Source organism: Pavona decussata, unplaced genomic scaffold (genome assembly GCF_977016875.1).
Source record: "Pavona decussata unplaced genomic scaffold, jaPavDecu1.1 SCAFFOLD_26, whole genome shotgun sequence".
Taxonomy (NCBI): domain Eukaryota; kingdom Metazoa; phylum Cnidaria; class Anthozoa; order Scleractinia; family Agariciidae; genus Pavona; species Pavona decussata.
Window position 1 is genome coordinate 1,904,990 of NW_028145449.1, and position 16,394 is coordinate 1,921,383.

General features: G+C 38.6%; 1 protein-coding gene across 5 annotated transcripts in view; it reads right to left on the bottom strand.

Moving 5' to 3' along the window:
• The window catches only part of LOC146485481 (uncharacterized), a 31,562-nt gene extending 16,511 nt beyond the window's left edge, over positions 1-15,051 (bottom strand). The window contains exon 1 of one of the 5 annotated variants that reach the window (XM_085103441.1): positions 15,000-15,051. In XM_085103441.1, the coding sequence (XP_084959567.1) occupies positions 15,000-15,038 (39 nt within the window). In that variant the 5' untranslated portion in view covers positions 15,039-15,051. Of the gene's footprint in view, positions 1-1,747; positions 1,883-9,694; positions 9,833-11,742; positions 11,860-12,832; positions 12,925-14,999 lie in introns of those variants that run through there. The other 4 variants (XM_085103440.1, XM_085103439.1, XM_085103443.1 and 1 more) reach the window with 4 other exon arrangements.
• Positions 15,052-16,394: the final 1,343 nt, after the last annotated feature.

Genomic DNA, 16,394 nt, shown 5'->3' on the forward strand with positions numbered 1-16,394 from the left:
TAATTAAGACTTCTTTGGAATCTGCTCTTCTCACACAATGGCATAGAGAACGTACCAGTATATATATTTTTTGCGTTTTTTGGAAGTTTACCAGGTCTTAATTACGAAATTATAGAAGAAATGCGCTAGAAAAATGAGCGTTACGGAGGAGTCGATTTACGCAAAGTTGGGCCAGAGAGAATGAGAGATAATAGTTTATTTACACATACTTGGCAGCCAATACTACGGTAGCTCATAAGGGACACATCGATTTTTTTCGTCGCAACTTATAACTCGTGATCGCAACTTACTAACTTGCGATCGCAACTTATTAACTTGCGATCCGGCAACTTACTAATTTGCGATCGCAACTTACTAACTTGCGATCGCAACTTATTAACTTGCGATCGCAACTTACTAATTAACATGTTTGGTTACATGGACACGTGGACATGCTATGCGTGTTGACTCTTGATCGGTGGGAAAAGATGGCCAGTAACTACATCCGTGAGCGTTTCCTTTTGACCACTCTCTTCGTTTTACTGAACTTATCAGATGGCTGGGCTCTTCCAGATTATCTGCCAACCGTAAGGAATATAGATGGCAACCATGAACGAAATTATTTGATCGAACAGTATTTTTGCCTCGGTTTTAACTACCCGAGATAAAAAAGGATTCTTAGATCTCCAAGGCATCGACGAAGAAGGAATCATTCTAGAATTGAAAGGGTAGTAAATGCAGTAGACCAAGAGTTGCAGGGTAGTGGAAGTTGCATTGGCTATCGACAAATAATCTGATTGAAAATATTTTGTCACATGTCATATTTACAGAAAGGTCATCGGCATTGAAGCAAAAAGACAACACCCCCAAACAAATGTTGCCTTTTGTAACACAATATCAACCATCAGTGCCCAAACGTGTTTTAATGGGAAAATGGCACTTAATACAAAACCAGCCTTTCCTACGAGAAATCTTCAAAGAGCCACCACTAATTTCCTTTATAAAAGGAAAATCTCTAAATGACATGCTTGTCAGAGCAAAAATATAAAGAGGTTACACATCAAAAATGTTTCCATTGTTAGAAATTGTTCAGGCCTCTCACCCCTTGCTATCTCCTACCGGCATCTTTGTGGGTTCACGCAAGTGCAACGGTGACCTCATCGTCAGTTATTAACTTGCGATCGCAAGTTAAACAGGTTCGAAAGTTACTAAGTTGCGACGAAAAAAATCGATGTGTTCCTTATGAGCCACCGTGCAATACGGATAATCGACAAATCTAGTAAAGCAAAAAAGGTAGTAAAAAATAAAAAGAGGAGACTAAAGAAAAAATACCAATTAGACAAACATAAAAATATAATGAAATCAAAGACCCAAATCAAAACATTCAAAAAACCTATGGGAATCTAAGGGAGCCAAAAATAGCCGAACTACTGAGGCATGATACAGAGCAGTGGTCATGGCATTGAACATGATAATTAAGACTTCTTTGGAAACTGTTCTTCTCACACAATGGCATAGAGAACGTACGAGTATATATATTTTTTGCGTTTTTTTTTTGAAGTTTACCAGGTCTTAATTACGAAATTATAAAAGAATTGCGCTAGAAAAAACAATAAGGTGCTTCTTTAGTCGTACAAAGTTACCCAAGAAAAAATTGTGTCCCGGGGACACAGTTGCATAACATACGCTGGCAATAATACTTGCTTTAAACCGAATAAATGAAAGTACCAAGCTTAGAATACCAAATAAAAAGATCAAACAAACTTACTTCATGAAAGGATTCCATGTTAACATAAACAGATCGCATCCAAAACCAAAACTTGTAAACTGAAAACGCTCCCAATAGCAGCAATACTAAATCTAATCCGATCCGCCCTATTGAAATTGCAGACTAATTACTCGGGCCGTTAGGCGGACCGAGTTATAGTTAGCATTATCAAATTCTTTTTTTTTGGGGGGGAGGGGGGGGTGGGGGACCTGAGGAACTGAGGAAAAGTCTGCTTAGTTTAATATATTTCTAATTTGGAAGTCATTCACTTAGGATCTCAGTACCAGACTCAAATTTTAGAGCCATCTTCACCAGCATAATTAGGCAAATCGGTACAACAGGAAAGACCGCTTGATAGCTTTCATTTGAATAGTTACACCTCAGGATTTCAGCCACAGACTAAAATGTCAGAACCACCTTGCACAGCACAATAAACAGCATCACAGGAAAGTACTGCTCAGTAGCTTTCATTTGAATGGTCACAATTTAGGATTTCAGCCATGGATTTAAATGTTAGGACCCCGCTTGTACAGCATAATAAACAGCATCAGAGGAAAGTACTGCTCAGTAGCTTTCATTTGAATGGTCACACTTTAATAGGATTTCAGCCACAGACTAAAATGTTAGAACCACCTTTACTTGTAAATATTTTTAATTTTAATTTGTACCGTTTTATGGTGGAGTACCTGAAAACTAGCTTACAGCTATCTCAGCCGTATTTTTATGGGGCGCCGTTTGTAAATTTATTATTTAGGCCAAATTCATGCTGTTTTTCCATTAACTGGAAATGATGGAAAAATTATTTACAAATAAGGAATAAGTATTCGTCACGTGATATCTAAATCATCAGTTCTTGGCAAACCTGATATGTATATAATATGAATCACAAAACAAATTATATGTAAATAATCCGCTTAACAATTTTCCTTATACAGCTATTTCAATTAACGTTGTCGGATTAAAATCAAGCTAAAAGACAAGACTGCAATGTTTTGTGGGATTATTTTTTATGAATAATATAATCAAAATCATCCCTGCACGTGCAGGTCATTGTACTGCTAATTACAACCTATTGTTTTCACGAGGCATGACTGATTTTGATGAATTTATTCATAAAAATCCCACGTAAACTTTCGGTCTTGTCTTTTCAGGCTGGTTTCCATATGATCGCGGATCGCAGATCGCAGATCGCAATAAGGTCTGCGATCGTCTGCGATCGTCTGCGATCATATGGAAACATACTTCTGTGATCGTCTGCGACCTGCGATCATGATCGCAGACGATCGCAGACGATAGAACATAAAGGCTGGTCTCCATATGATCGCGGATCGCAGATCGCAGATCGCAATAAGGTCTGCGATCGTCTGCGATCATATGGAAACATACTTCTGCGATCGTCTGCGATCCTGCGATCGTGATCGCAGACGATCGCAGAAGATAGAACCATGTTCTATCTCCTGCGATCGTCTGCCATCCCCTGCGATCAATTGCCATTGTGCGATCATATGGAAATCAAAGTTTTGCGATCTGCGATCGAAACGCATCCCATAATATTTCGGGTTCTCTCCCACGATTCAACGCTCGTGTGTTTGATGGTAGGAACGGTCTATGTAGCAACAATAATTTCGTTGTCATTTGGAGGAATTTATGGAGGAAGTTGCTCGTTATGAATGTGTTTACTATCGCGGCAGAAAAGATTTTAAAGACGAGAACAAAAGGCCAACTGTTGGGACAAAATCGGGCAGAAGTTTTATTTATCGGCCGGGGAAGCGGAGGCCAAATTTCGCAACATAAGAACTGCGTACGGTCGTTATCGAATCCAAAACCGATGTTTTCGACGGTTTTAGAGCTGACGACGACTCGCTTCATGACAAAAAGAAGAAGTAAATTTGCTTGCGGCAAAATTTCTGCTCTTCCACGTTCGCGATGTTGTTTGCTTTTCAGCCTACACGCGCGTGTATATTTGACATTTCCGCTCACCAAAACGTATGGCTACGGTCGGCTCTGCGATCGTTGCAATTTGAGGAAACAGCCTTTTTTGCGATCGTCTGCGATTGTTTGCGATCTGCGATCGTCTGCGATCGACTGCGATTATATGGAAACCAGCCTTTAGATAGAACATGGTTCTATCTTCTGCGATCGTCTGCGATCACGATCGCAGGATCGCAGACGATCGCAGAAGTGTTTCCATATGACCGCAGACGATCGCAGACCTTATTGCGATCTGCGATCCGCGATCATATGGAAACCAGCCTTTAGCTTCATGCTTTGAACCAACAACGTTAATTGAAATAGCCGTATACACTCGATTGCAAAAACGTTGACACCTAAAAAGCATAAACCATGAACGATGAGACCCAAGGGATTCATTTTCCTCTCTCGAAAAAGTATGAGAATGTTAACACCACGTGCAAAGCTTGCTTGTCACGTCAGATATTAATTTTCGAGATTGATTACAATGAACCCGCTCACGCTCGTGGTGTGCATGTGTGATTCATGTACGTTCACATGAAGGTTAGACAGTGCTTCAGACTTCCAATTACAAAATACGATGACAGACCAGGATCTTATTTGGCAAAATATCGTTACGTCATGATATCTCTCCGGATATCATGCTGTAATGATATCTTGAGATATCATATTATCATGATATCTCTCAGGAAGTTACGAAACGAAGAAATTATTTTGTAAAGATATCAAGATATCATGATCATAAGAGATATCTCGAGATATCATAGAGATATCATAATATCTACTTTTGAACGCGATGGCCCGCCAGTAAGAACTATTATTTATAAATAATGAATGTCACCGAGAGTACAAATCCATTATTTATAAATAACGAAATTTCACCTCGCCAAGTGAAAATTTATTATTTATATCCGACAAACTTTTCGCCGCGCGTGCAAACCCATTATATATAAATACTTTCACTTCACCAAGCGTAACTTTTATGATATGTAAATAATGAATTTCACCACGCTACACTCAAACTAATTTATGACAAACCCTTTCGCGCCAAAAAAGGTAATTTATTCCACGGAAATGGCGGGAAGGCCTGGTTCTTGGATAGCGAAGTGTTACGGAAACGGAGACTCTCGAAAACGAAGACCTAAGACCTAAGACCCTGCCTCAGTTTTCGTAGTACCTGACGGCGGAGGCATGCAGTTTACATGTAAAATGAGCGTTACGGAGGGGTCGATTTACGCCAAGTCGGGCCAGAGAGAATGAGAGATAATAGTTTATTTACACACAGTTGGCAGCCAATACGGATAATCGACAAATCTAGTAAAGCAAAAAAGGTAATGAAAAAAAGGGAAACTAAAGAAAAAATACCAATTAGACAAATATAAAAATATAATGAAATCGAAGACCCAAATTAAAACATTCAAAAAGCCTAAGGGAGCCAAAAATAACCGAACTACTGAGGCATGATACAGAGCAGTGGTCATGGCATTGAACATGATAATTAAGACTTCTTTGGAATCTGTTCTTCTCACACAATGGCATAGAGAACGTATGAGTATATATATTTTTTGCGTTTTTTGAAAGTTTACCACGTCTTAATTACGAAATTATAGAAGAAATGCGCTAGAAAAATGAGCGTTACGGAGGAGTCGATTTACGCAAAATTGGGCCAGAGAGAATGAGAGATATTAATAGTTTATTTACACATACTTGGCAGCCAATACTACGGTAGCTCATAAGGGACACATCGATTTTTTTCGTCGCAACTTACTAACTTGCGATCGCAACTTATTAACTTGCGATCCGGCAACTTACTAATTTGCGATCGCAACTTACTAACTTGCGATCGCAACTTACTAATTAACATGTTTGGTTACATGGACACGTGGACATGCTATGCGTGCGGTGAGGGTAAAAGACGGAAACAGTTTGCGGAATGGTATGTGGAATGGCGTGCGGAATGGCATAATTATGCGAAATACGATTTACGCGGGGAATAATTTAACTGAAGAGCGCATCCTGTTTTCGCGCCAATTTTATAAGAGCAGAAGTTTTTCGATGTTGCGGACTATTACAGTCAACCCAGGTCACGCGTGAACAATATTTTTGAAATTTGAACGGAATTTTGAAATTTACATGTCAGTTTTGAACATCGCCAACGAGATTTCAGAGTTCCCGTATAAATTTCCCTAGCTTATTGACGGTATAAAGCTATGAATTTTTCTTTACATTGCAAAATTGAATATTTCAAGAATAACAATTGTTTCCCAAGAATTTTGAATCTTTTTTTTCAGTTAATGCGTCTTTTTCGGAACGATTTCCAGAGAAATGTCCAACATTCCATTCACACGTCGGACATTACAAAGAGAAATTCGAATGATCATTTCACTCTTGGAAATACTGTTCACGCGTGACCTGGGTTGACTGTAAACAACCAAACAACAGATCGAGGATTAGAAAATATACGCCTGGAATAGAACATGTCTGATCGCTGGTTAGGAAGTGAGAATAAAGAAATCGATGAAGTTTCGCATTCAAGGAACTAAGAATAAATTAAATTTCTAGTTGACAAAAAGAACGTGACAGCGAGTAGCCTAGACAAAAAGCAACACCAGACTGGAGAAATAATATCAGTCCAAGGCCAAAACTATTATGTGAGAAATTTTAAATTTAAACTCGGTCATTTTATCAGACTCTTTGACGGTTATAATTTGTACAACTCATGGGAAAAATATGTTCTACTTTTTCTCACCTTACATTTTCGTCGAGCGACGAATACGCAAGTCACTGTTGAGCTGCTAAGCTAGCTACCTAGCTATTTAATACGGTGATTCAGGTAACTATAGTTCAGTTACGCGTTATCGAACTAAACATATCCGTCTTTAATTAAGGTCTTTCAGTGCCAGACGTCCCAACCTAAAATGAGATTTAACTGAAAGCGAAAAAGCCCTAGAGCAAAAAAGCAGATGACAAGTATGGTGTCTAATTATCGACACTGGTTGTGTGCAAGGTTGTGAAACTATTCTTACCACAAATGCATTTTGGTCAAATTGTTGTTCATTTTCCCGCTCATGATAAATGAATCATCGAGCATACAGGGTATTAGAATTGATCTTTTATCGAGGGTTTAAAAAAAAAAAGAAAAAAAGGTTTATTATTTGCCCTCGGTAAAGGATCAATCTTTGTCCTGAGAAGACTTCACGCTGCCACGTTATTTTTGTCAACCGAAGTCGCATGGAGTAAAGTGAACATGAAATTTAATTTACTACGGATTTACTCATAGTTCCTTGAATGCGAAAATTATAAACAGTTTTCATCGCTTTCTTTACCGTCACTTCTTCCAAATCAACAATCAGACGATCAAATCCTCGAATTGTTGTTAATATTTAGCAAGAGTCCGCAGCATCAAAAAAGCTGCTGCTCTTATAAAATTGGCGCGAAAACAGGATGCGCTCTTCAGTTAATTTATTCCCCGCGTAAATCGTATTTCGCATAATTTATGCCATTCCGCACGCCATTCCACATTCCATTCCGCAAACTCTTTCCTCCTTTTACCCTCACCGCTATGCGTGTTGACTCTTGATCGGTGGGAAAAGATGGTCAGTAACTACATCCGTGAGCGTTTCCTTTTGACCACTCTCTTCGTTTTACTGAACTTATCAGATGGCTGGGCTCTTCCAGATTATCTGCCAACCGTAAGGAATATAGATGGCAACCAAAAACGAAATTATTTGATCGAACAGTATTTTTGCCTCGGTTTTAACTACCCGAGATAAAAAAGGATTCTTAGATCTCCAGGGCTTCGACGAAGAATGAATCATTCTAGAATTGAAAGGGTAGTAAAGATATTAGACCAAGAGTTGCAGAGTAGTGGAAGTTGCATTGGCTATCGACAAATAATCTGATTGAAAATATTTTATCACATGTCATATTTACAGAAAGGTCATCGGCATTGAAGCAAAAAGACAACACCCCCAAACAAATGTTGCCTTTTGTAACACAATATCAACCATCAGTGCCCAAACGTGTTTTAATGGGAAAATGGCACTTAATACAAAACCAGCCTTTCCTACGAGAAATCTTCAAAGAGCCACCACTAATTTCCTTTATAAAAGGAAAATCTCTAAATGACATGCTTGTCAGAGCAAAAATATAAAGAGGCTAGTACACATCAAAAATGTTTCCATTGTTAGAAATCGTTCAGGCCAGTCACCCCTTGCTATCTCCTACCGCCATCTTTGTGGGTTCACGCACGTGTAACAGTGACCTCATCGTCAGTTATTAACTTGCGATCGCAAGTTATTAAGTTGGGATCGCAAGTTACTAAGTTGCGACGGAAAAAACCGATGTGTTCCTTATGAGCCACCGTACAATAACGATAATCGACAAATCTAGTAAAGCAAAAAAGGTAGTAAAAAATAAAAAGAGGAGACTAAAGAAAAAATACCAATTAGACAAATATGAAAATAAAATGTAATCGAAGACCCAAATTAAAACATTCAAAAAGCCTAAGGGAATCAGAGCAGAGTAGTGGTCATGGCATTGAACATGCTAATTAAGACTTCTTTGGAATCCGTTCTTCTCACACAATGGCATAGAAAACGTACGAGTATATATAATTTTTGCGTTTTTTTTTTTTTGAAGTTTACCACGTCTTAATTACGAAATTATAAAAGAAATGCGCTAGAAAAACAATAAGGTGCTTTTTTAGTCGTACAAAGTAGCCCAAGAAAAAATTGTGTCCCCGGGACTGGGAACTAGTTTAGCTTTTGATGATGTAGGAAATACCTTAGAGATTTGTTTACAACACATCTCGCATTGATGTAAAGTATGTGAAATGATTCATATATGAACTGCGGATGTAGATGAAAGTGAGAAGTGATCATCGCAGTGAATTTTCCAAATTATGCAATTGGAAATGAGAAGCCTGAAAAAAAAATTCAGGCTTCAACGGGATTCGAACCCGTGACCTCCGCGTTACCGGTAACGCGGAGGTCACGGGTTCGAATCCCGTTGAAGCCTGAACCTTTTTTTCAGGCTTCTAATATCCAATTGCATAAATTGGAAAATTCACTGCGATGATCATCTCTCACTTTCACATCTCGCTTTGTTGTTACACAGAATCACCCAATATTTTAATCGCGAAAATTTTCGTATTCAACGTTCCCTTACCCCCCCCCCCCCCGAAAGAAAAAAAAAATGTCGGACAATGACAAAGGAATGTCCTTAACCGAAACTTTTCCGACAGATATCTGAAAGAGTCAAGCGATTCAGGCAAAATGGAACTTGTTGCAATCGTTCGACCCGATGCGGATCATACTGGCGTCAACCATGTCAAGAGAAAGAGGAGGACGAAGATCAAAATGGCCTTTCTGCTACCGTTCTGTGCGCTCGATTCGAAGGCGACGTTTCAGTGAATGATTGTTGAGTACTTTGACATATTTTGCCGAAATTAAAAGGCGAAGAATTTCGTAGTTTGCTGGAAATTGTCTCTCCGAACTCGATTTTGTTCGATTTCAGAATGCGAGAGAGCACAGATGCTGCGAGCGGAAATTGCACAGAGCGGTCAAAACCCACAGGCATCCCAAGTTCGCGTCACCAGAGAGCGTGTGATAATTAATAGACAGCCGTTGAGAAATTTGAACGCATTATAAGACTTTGTATGGGAAATAAAATGCCAACGATTTTTACGCTTAAAACAACGCTAAATTTAACTTTCATTCAATAAAATGAATAAAACTGAATCACCTCTGGTGTATTCCTGTGCGTTTTGGGGTTTATTTTGCCGTTTCGGGCGTTCTTTGAAATCACTGCAAAGAACGCCCAAAACGGTGAAACACAGGGAGGGCACACAAACGGTGTGACTAGCGACTGTTTACAAAATTTAAAGGATTTGTATGGAAATATTACAAGGTTCGTATTATAGCCAAATGTTACGGAAAATGTTCATCTGAAAAGTCACAATAAATGTAAACTTACCTCAATCGTTGTGCTTTGTCGTTCTTTTGCCTGAAAACGGCGAATTTAGGCGATTTTGAAGGTTTTGCTTTCGTCGTTTACCTGAGCGTTATATAGAGAGAAAAGGGAGGAAAGCTATGTCAGAAAGGCTCCAGCGCCGAGGCGATTTTCACCCGGAAATTCGAATTGCCCCGCTTTCAAACCCAGCACCAGTAAAGCCGAGATGTTAAGCTTTCCTCTCGTACCATTCGATCGAAAATCCGTTCAAAACGAGAAGCGGCAGCCGGCGAAGAAAATCAAGATATCGGCATTCGAAGTTCAAATTCACCGTTGCAAATTTTTGTGTGCAGGGCAAGAACTGTCACGCTGACTGCTCCATTCTGATTGGATGCGGTAAATGCTGTGGTTAAACAAAGCCCAACCGCATCCAATCAGAATGGAGCAGTCAGCGTGACAGTTCTTGCCCTGCACACAAAAATTTGCAACGGTGAATTTGAACTTCGAATGCCGATATCTTGATTTTCTTCGCCGGCTGCCGCTTCTCGTTTTGAACGGATTTTCGATCGAATGGTACGAGAGGAAAGCTTAACATCTCGACTTTTCTGGTGCTGGGTTTGAAAGCGGGGCAATTCGAATTTCCGGGTGAAAATCGCCTCGGCGCTGGAGCCTTTCTGACATAGTTTTCCTCCCTTTTCTCTCTATATAACGCTCAGGTAAACGACGAAAGCAAAACCTTCAAAATCGCCTAAATTCGCCGTTTTTAGGCAAAAGAACGACAAAGCACAACGACTGAGGTAAGTTTACATTTATTGTGACTTTTCAGATGAACATTTTCCGTAGCATTTGGCTATAATACGAGCCTTATAATTTTTCCATACAAATCCTTTAAATTTTGTAAACAGTCGCCAGTCACACCGTTTGTGTGGGCTCCCTGTGCTGTCTGTAACCCAATACTGCTTGCACTCAAAGGTCATCGTCTCACTAGTTATTAATTATCACACGCTCTCAAGTGACGCGAACTTGGGCTGCCTGTGGACCAACAGGGTGGTCCTTAATTTAAGGTTGACAGACCCGGCTAAGCGACTCCCGCTGTGTGCCTGTTGTGTTTATAAAAGCCTTTGTAGTTTTGCTTTCTTGTATAACAGATTCTTCGCTTTTGATCAAAATGTGTGGTTGCATGGCTCACATCTTGGCTCGCATGGCTCGCTGACTCGCAGATTTTAATCACTCGTGGATAAAAGCCTTTTGTACTTTTGCTTTCTTGCATAACAGATTCTTCGCTTTTGATCAAAATGTGTGGCCCAGCAGGGTTAAAAAACCCAGAGTTTATCGAGAAAACACGTAATCCAAAATCGTATAAGGATCTTTAATGATTAATATTCGATCTGGAATTGAATCACCAAATACATACGATGATTAAAGTCGAAACCAGTTATTATAAAGGAAAGTAAAAATAGACAAAGTTACGTAAGATACGCTGGCAACAATACTTGCTTTAAATCACACACAACCACATGCAGCAGTCAGCCCTGACCGACAGAGTTCTGATAGCTCTGATTCACTAAAGACCAAACCTGTTGAAATGACGCGATTTACTTACCATTCTTGATGCCAACACACCGAGATCAAAGCGCTGTTTTTTTTTCCTCGAATGAATTCTTGATTTTTTTTTTTTTTTACTGAAGTCTTCAACCTTAATAAATTTTTGCGTAGTGTTTTTATTTTTTGTGGCTCGCAGATTTCGCAGACCCAAACCAGTTATTATAAAGGAAAGTAACAAAAACACACAGTTGCATAACATACGCTGGCAATAATACTTGCTTTAAATCCAAGAGGTTATCGAGAAAACACGGAATCCAAAATCGAATACGGATCTTTAATGATTAATATTCGATCTGGAATTGAATCACCAAATACACACGATGATTAAAGACGAAACCAGTTATTATAAAGGAAAGTAAAAAAATCACACAGTTGCATAACATACGCTGGCAATAATACTTGCTTTAAACCGAATAAATGAAACTACGAAGCTTAGAATACCAAATAAAAAGATCAAACAAACTTACTTCATGAAAGGATTCCATGTTAACATAAACAGATCGCATCCAAAATCAAAACTTGTAAACTGAAAACGCTCCCAATAGCAGCAATACTAAATCTAATCCGATCCGCCCTATTGGAATTGCAGACTAATTACTCGGGCCGTTAGGCGGACCGAGTTATAGTTAGCATTATCAAATTCGTTTTTTTTGGGGGGGGGGGAGGGGGGGGGAGGGGGGTGGCGGGGGCCCAAACCTGTTAAAATGACGCGATTTACTTACCATTCTTGATGCCAACACACGGAGATCGAAGCGCTGTTCTTTTTTTTTTTTTTTCTCTTGAATGAATTCTTGAATATTTTTTTACTGCAGTCTTCAACCTTAATAAATTTTTGCGTATTGTTTTTATTTTTTGTGCTTGCATGGTTCGCTGGCTCGCAGATTTCTCAGACCCAAACCAGTTATTATAAAGGAATGTAAAAATAGACAAAGTTACGTAAGATACGCTGGCAATAATACTTGCTTTAAATCCCTCACAACCACATGCAGCAGTCAGCCCTGACCGACAGAGTTCTGATAGCTCTGATTCACTAAAGACCAAACCTGTTGAAATGACGCGATTTACTTACCATTCTTGATGCCAACACACCGAGATCAAAGCGCTGCTTTTTTTTTTCCTCGAATGAATTCTTGAATTTTTTTTTTTTTTACTGAAGTCTTCAACCTTAATAAATTTTTGCGTAGTGTTTTTATTTTTTGTGACTCGCATGGCTCGCTGGCTCGCAGATTTCGCAGACCCAAACCAGTTATTATAAAGGAAAGTAACAAAAACACACAGTTGCATAACATAGGCTGGCAATAATACTTGCTTTAAATCCCAGAGGTTATCGAGAAAACACGGAATCCAAAATCGTATACGGATCTTTAATGATTAATATTCGATCTGGGATTGAATCACCAAATACACACGATGATTAAAGACGAAACCAGTTATTATAAAGGAAAGTAAAAAAATCACACAGTTGCATAACATACGCTGGCAATAATACTTGCTTTAAACCGAATAAATGAAACTACGAAGCTTAGAATACCAAATAAAAAGATCAAACAAACTTACTTCATTAAAGGATTCCATGTTAACATAAACAGATCGCATCCAAAATCAAAACTTGTAAACTGAAAACGCTCCCAATAGCAGTAATACTAAATCTAATCCGATCCGCTCTATTGAAATTGCAGACTAATTACTCGGGCCGTTAGGCGGACCGAGTTATAGTTAGCATTATCAAATTCTTTTTTTTTTTGGCGGGGGGGGGGGGGGTGGGGGGGTGGCGGGGGCCCAAACCTGTTAAAATGACGCGATTTACTTACCATTCTTGATGCCAACACACGGAGATCGAAGCGCTGTTCTTTTTTTTTTTTTCTTGAATAAATTCTTGAATAATTTTTTTACTGAAGTCTTCAACCTTAATAAATTTTTGCGTATTGTTTTTATTTTTTGTGCTCGCATGGTTCGCTGGCTCGCAGATTTCGCAGACCCAAACCAGTTATTATAAAGGAATGTAAAACTAGACAAAGTTACGTAAGATGCGCTGGCAGTAATACTTGCTTTAAATCACACACAACCACATGCAGCAGTCAGCCCTGACCGACAGAGTTCTGATAGCTCTGATTCACTAAAGACCAAACCTGTTGAAATGACACGATTTACTTACCATTCTTGATGCCAACACACGGAGATGAAAGCGATGTGTTTTTTTTCCTCGAATGAATTCTTGAATTTTTTTTTTTTTTACTGAAGTCTTCAACCTTAATAAATTTTTGCGTAGTGTTTTTATTTTTTGTGACTCGCATGGCTCGCTGGCTCGCAGATTTCGCAGACCCAAACCAGTTATTATAAAGGAAAGTAACAAAAACACACAGTTGCATAACATAGGCTGGCAATAATACTTGCTTTAAATCCCAGAGGTTATCGAGAAAACACGGAATCCAAAATCGTATACGGATCTTTAATGATTAATATTCGATCTGGGATTGAATCACCAAATACACACGATGATTAAAGACGAAACCAGTTATTATAAAGGAAAGTAAAAAAATCACACAGTTGCATAACATACGCTGGCAATAATACTTGCTTTAAACCGAATAAATGAAACTACGAAGCTTAGAATACCAAATAAAAAGATCAAACAAACTTACTTCATTAAAGGATTCCATGTTAACATAAACAGATCGCATCCAAAATCAAAACTTGTAAACTGAAAACGCTCCCAATAGCAGTAATACTAAATCTAATCCGATCCGCTCTATTGAAATTGCAGACTAATTACTCGGGCCGTTAGGCGGACCGAGTTATAGTTAGCATTATCAAATTCTTTTTTTTTTTGGCGGGGGGGGGGGGGGTGGGGGGGTGGCGGGGGCCCAAACCTGTTAAAATGACGCGATTTACTTACCATTCTTGATGCCAACACACGGAGATCGAAGCGCTGTTCTTTTTTTTTTTTTCTTGAATAAATTCTTGAATAATTTTTTTACTGAAGTCTTCAACCTTAATAAATTTTTGCGTATTGTTTTTATTTTTTGTGCTCGCATGGTTCGCTGGCTCGCAGATTTCGCAGACCCAAACCAGTTATTATAAAGGAATGTAAAACTAGACAAAGTTACGTAAGATGCGCTGGCAGTAATACTTGCTTTAAATCACACACAACCACATGCAGCAGTCAGCCCTGACCGACAGAGTTCTGATAGCTCTGATTCACTAAAGACCAAACCTGTTGAAATGACACGATTTACTTACCATTCTTGATGCCAACACACGGAGATGAAAGCGATGTGTTTTTTTTCCTCGAATGAATTCTTGAATTTTTTTTTTTTTTACTGAAGTCTTCAACCTTAATAAATTTTTGCGTAGTGTTTTTATTTTTTGTGCTCGCATGGCTCGCTGGCTCGCAGATTTCGCAGACCCAAACCAGTTATTATAAAGGAAAGTAACAAAAACACAGTTGCATAACATACGCTGGCAATAATACTTGCTTTAAATCCCTGAGGTTATCGAGAAAACACGGAATCCAAAATCGTATAAGGATCTTTAATGATTAATATTCGATCTGGGATTGAATCACCAAATACACACGATGATTAAAGACGAAACCAGTTATTATAAAGGAAAGTAAAAAAATCACACAGTTGCATAACATACGCTGGCAATGCTACTTGCTTTAAACCGAATAAATGAAACTATGAAGCTTAGAATACCAAATAAAAAGATCAAACAAACTTACTTCATTAAAGGATTCCATGTTAACATAAACAGATCGCATCCAAAACCAAAACTTGTAAACTGAGAACGCTCCCAATAGCAGCAATACTAAATCTAATCCGATCCGCTCTATTGAAATTGCAGACTTATTACTCGGGCCGTTAGGCGGACCGAGTTATAGTTAGCATTATCAAATTCTTTTTTTTTTTTTGAGGGGGGGGGGGGGGGTGGCGGGGGACCATACCTGTTGAAATGACGCGATTTACTTACCATTCTTGATGCCAACACACGGAGATCGAAGCGCTGTTCTTTTTTTTTTTTTTTTTCTTGAATGAATTCTTGAATTTTTTTTTTACTAAAGTCTTCAACCTTAATAAATTTTTGCGTATTGTTTTTATTTTTTGTGCTCGCATGGTTCGTTGGCTCGCACTGAGATTTCGCAGACCCAAACCAGTTATTATAAAGGAATGTTAAAATAGACAAAGTTACGTAAGATACGCTGGCAATAATACTTGCTTTAAATCACACACAACCACATGCAGCAGTCAGCCCTGACCGACAGAGTTCTGATAGCTCTGATTCACTAAAGACCAAACCTGTTGAAATGACGCATTTACTTACCATTCTTGATGCCAACACACGGAGATCGAAGCGCTGTTTTTTTTTTTTTTTTCTTGAATGAATTCTTGAATTTTTTTTTACTGAAGTCTTCAACCTTAATAAATTTTTGCGTATTGTTTTTATTTTTTGTGCTCGCATGGCTCGCTGGCTCGCAGATTTCGCAGACCCAAACCAGTTATTATAAAGGAAAGTAAAAATACACACAGTTACGTAAGATACGCTTGCAATAATACTTGCTTTAAATCCCAGAGGTTATCGAGAAAACACGGAATCCAAAATTGTATAAGGATTTTTAATGCTTAATCTTCGATCTGGAATTGAATCACCAAATACACACGATGATTAAAGACGAAACCAGTTATTATAAAGGAAAGTAAAAAAATCACACAGTTGCATAACATACGCTGCCAATAAAACTTGCTTTAAACGGGTGTCTAGAAAACTCAGACCTCAGACCTCAGACCTAGAAAACTCAGACCCCCCAATTCTGGAAAACTCAGACCTAGAAAACTCAGACCCCCTTCAAACTAGAAATCTCAAAAGAGAAAAATGTTGGAAATTGGAATACAGTATACATGTTCATTGTGGTGAAATATTAATATTTGTACAGTGTCTGCCTTTTATTATTGCAAGATAACGGGAAAGATAACAACGTTGTTTCCTGTTTCGTCTCATGACACGAATTTGCTCTTTAGAATAACTCGACTGATTGGCATTTGTAAATTTCTAAAATAATAAAATATTTTGCACTTAAAAAAATCACGATTCGTGTCAAATTGTCTACAGCGACAATCAC